Here is a 3,090-nt window from a genome sequence, read left to right as displayed (position 1 = left end):
TGCCCTGCCCCTGCTGCTCCAGCCCCGTCCCCATTTCCCTGGGAGAAGAACCCAACCCCACCTCGCTCCAACCCCTCGTCCTCCTGATGGGATGATCCCAAATGGAAAAAAACCCCCCAATCTCCTTCCAACCTCCTCCAAGCTGACCCTCACCACCTTTTCCATGAAGAAATTCCCATTCCCACCACGGGAACGTCCACCCAGGCCACCAGAGCCGTCCCTACCTGAGGTGACCGACGTTGTAGAAGTGGCTGGCGCCGTCGGCCGAGCGCACGGCCTTGAGCGTGAACTGGGGCTGGAGCTGCCGCAGCTCCAGCAGCACCACGGCCAAGTAGTGGACGAAGAGCAGAGCGTCCACCAAGGACACGGCGAACTGCACCACGCCCCGGTAGTTGCGATCCCGCGAATCCAAGATCCGCACTCCGTAAAAAAGCCAGTAGGACACGACCAGCAGGAAAACCAGGACCATGAGCAAGGCCCGGAAGACGAAGACGCGCGGGAAGAAGGCTTTGGGGCGGCGGAAGAACAAGGCCCAGCTGCCCAGCAGGAGGATGAGGAGTTTGAAGGCCACCGAGATGAAGAGCCCCTCGCAGGGGGTCCCGCAGGGCTCCAGCTCCTCCCGCCACAGCAGCTGCGGGAGGAGGAGGAAGGCCAAGGGCGTGAGGAAGGCCAGGAGGGCCAGGGCCACGGCCAGGGCCACGCCCAGGTGGCGGGAGCAGTCCAGGTGGGCGCTGTCCTCCATGTCCTTGGTGATGCGCGTGAGGTCATCGTGGGAGATGCTGTGCTCCGACGTCCCCGTCACCACCGTGGTGGTCTCGCCCCAGTTGTCGTCCTGGGGAGGGGGCAGGGGACATTCCCAGGGCTGGTTCCGGGTCCCAGGTGGTTCCTCCCCCCCCACCACCGCCCAGGAGTCATTCCAACGGGAGGAGGGGACATCCCGAGGGGTGGCTCCGTGTCCCACCTCACCTCCAGGACCTCCCAGCCCTGCCACCTCCAAGGCTGGCGTGTCCCCATTGTCACCCTGAGGAGGGGACAGGGAACCTTCCAAGGGCTGCTTCCCGCACCCCTTCAATCCCAGAGGAGCATTCCCAGACCCCCATCCCACCTCCAGAACCTCCAACCCAGGAGTTGCCACCCTCGGGAGGTGACAGGGGACGTTCCAAGGCCTGGTCCCCCAATTCCTTCATTCCCTGCTCCACACCCCCCATCCCACCTCCAAGCCGGGAGCGCTTCCCGGCGCCATCGCCCCCCGCTCGGGATGGCGGAACCTCAGCCCGGAGCCGGGACGGGAAGCAGCGATTCCGCCGGGATTTTTCCCTCTGGGAAAGCTCCGGCTCCGGCAGGAGCAGCTTTGGGATCGGGAAGCTCTCAGGTTTCCCAGCAAACCCCCCTGGCTGGCGGGGCCAGAAGGAACATGCCCGGCACACCCCCGCGCTGCCCGCGCCGGGAAGGCTGGGAATGGCTGGGAATTGTCGGGAATTGTTGGGAATTGTCAGGAATTGCTCCGGACGGGCCCTTCCCTGCTCCAGAACCCCCTTTCCCAGCCAGAGGGGTGCTGAAAAACCCCATTCCTGGCTGGATTCCTTCCCACACCCCTGTCCTTGTGTCTTTCCCTCATCCTGGCTCTCGGCACTTGGATATTCCTGGATTTCGGGTTGGGTTTTTTTTTCTCGTGTCTGAATTTTCCCCACAAATTTCTGCAGGAAAACCAGGGAATTCTCCCCTGTGAGGTCATTCCATGGATTCCCCATCCTTGGAAGTGCCCAGTTCCGGGCTGGACGGGGCTTGGAGCAGCCTGGGACAGTGGGAGGTGTCCCAGCCCATGGGATGATCCTTCCAAGCAACTCCACGATTCCATGAATTTCATCCCAAAGGGCAAACCGGAGCCTGGGGCTTTCCAGAGGGACGGGAAGGGCGGGTTTGGGAGCCCCATTCCCAGGAGAAGCCGGAGAGGGAACATGAAAAGTGCCGGAGCCGCCGCCGGCGTGGGCGGATTGGGAGAGGATGAAAGGCCGGGATCAGGCTCCACGGAGTCCGGAGGAATTCCAGAACCCGGGAACGGGGGGCACCGTGGACCCCCGGGGCGGGGCAGCCTCCTCTGCTCCATCCCATGGGAATTGGGGCGAATCCTCGGCGATTGGATCCATCGGGATCGGATCCAGGGGCGTTTTCCAGCCCCGGCTCTTCCCGAGGCGCCACCAGAGCCGCGTCCCCTTTCATTTTCTCATTTTCCTGGGACCGGCCCGACCGGCTTTTCTTGTCTCTCCGGGCAACTTCTCCCGTTGGAAGCTCCCGGAGCTGCCGGGATCCCACCCTCGGGATTCCAACCCCGCTCCTTCCCCCCTTTTCCCGCTCACCCTCTCGTCCCCCCGTGTGGATTCGTTGTCCAGCAAAGGCTCTCCCGGTGCTTGGATGGTCACGGATTTGTCCCCGCGCGTCCCATCCCGGCTTTTGGAGCGGTGCCGCTCCCGCCGATCCCTGAAAAAACGGGGAAAAAAAGGGGAAGCGGGATGGGAACCCCCACCGGGATGGGGACACCCGCGGAGCGGGGACAGGGGACTCCCGGATCCCTCACCTGTGCTTGCGGGAGCTGCGGGAATGGCCGGATTTGTAGGAATATCCCGAATATTGCGACTCATTATCCATGGCGTCGGAATGCCGGGATTTGTGCCGCTCCAGGATGTGGGATTTGGGTTTTCCCGGGAGAGCGGCCAGGGCCTCCTTCAGGGGGGGCTTCTTCAGGCCCAGGGGCACCTTCAGGAAGTCGACCGTGACCTTGAGGGGCTCAATTTTGTCACCTTGGGGTGGCCTCGCTCAGGAGAAAAGGACGCGCCCACCTGCGGGGACACCGGGGAAGGTCACTGGTGCCGGCCCAGTATGGACCAGTATGGCCCAGTAAGGGGGAGAGGGGGGTCATCTCCTTGCCCAGTGCTGCTCCCGTCCCTGCATCCCATTCCTTGGTGGGAAATGGGGCCGGGAAAGGGAATTTGAGGTCAGGAGGGAGAGGGAATTTGGGACAAGCAGGGAAAAGGAATTTGGGATCAGTAGGGAGAGGGAATTTGGGGTCAGGAGGAAATGGGAATTTAGGAT

The 3,090-nt window shown here is 63.0% G+C and overlaps 1 protein-coding gene across 1 annotated transcript in view; it reads right to left on the bottom strand.

The window, feature by feature from the left end:
* VANGL2 (VANGL planar cell polarity protein 2) overlaps positions 1–2,865 on the bottom strand; it is a 7,649-nt gene extending 4,784 nt beyond the window's left edge. The window contains exons 1-3 of the mRNA XM_017731144.1: positions 2,576–2,865; positions 2,358–2,478; positions 225–832 (exon numbers count right to left, since the gene is read on the bottom strand). Of these exons, the coding sequence (XP_017586633.1) occupies positions 225–832; positions 2,358–2,478; positions 2,576–2,646 (800 nt within the window). The 5' untranslated portion in view covers positions 2,647–2,865. The remainder of the gene's footprint in view (positions 1–224; positions 833–2,357; positions 2,479–2,575) is intronic.
* Positions 2,866–3,090: the final 225 nt, after the last annotated feature.

Source organism: Corvus brachyrhynchos, unplaced genomic scaffold, assembly GCF_000691975.1.
Source record: "Corvus brachyrhynchos isolate BGI_N302 unplaced genomic scaffold, ASM69197v1 scaffold303, whole genome shotgun sequence".
Lineage (NCBI taxonomy): Eukaryota > Metazoa > Chordata > Aves > Passeriformes > Corvidae > Corvus > Corvus brachyrhynchos.
This window is presented reverse-complemented; position numbering and strand designations above follow the sequence as displayed.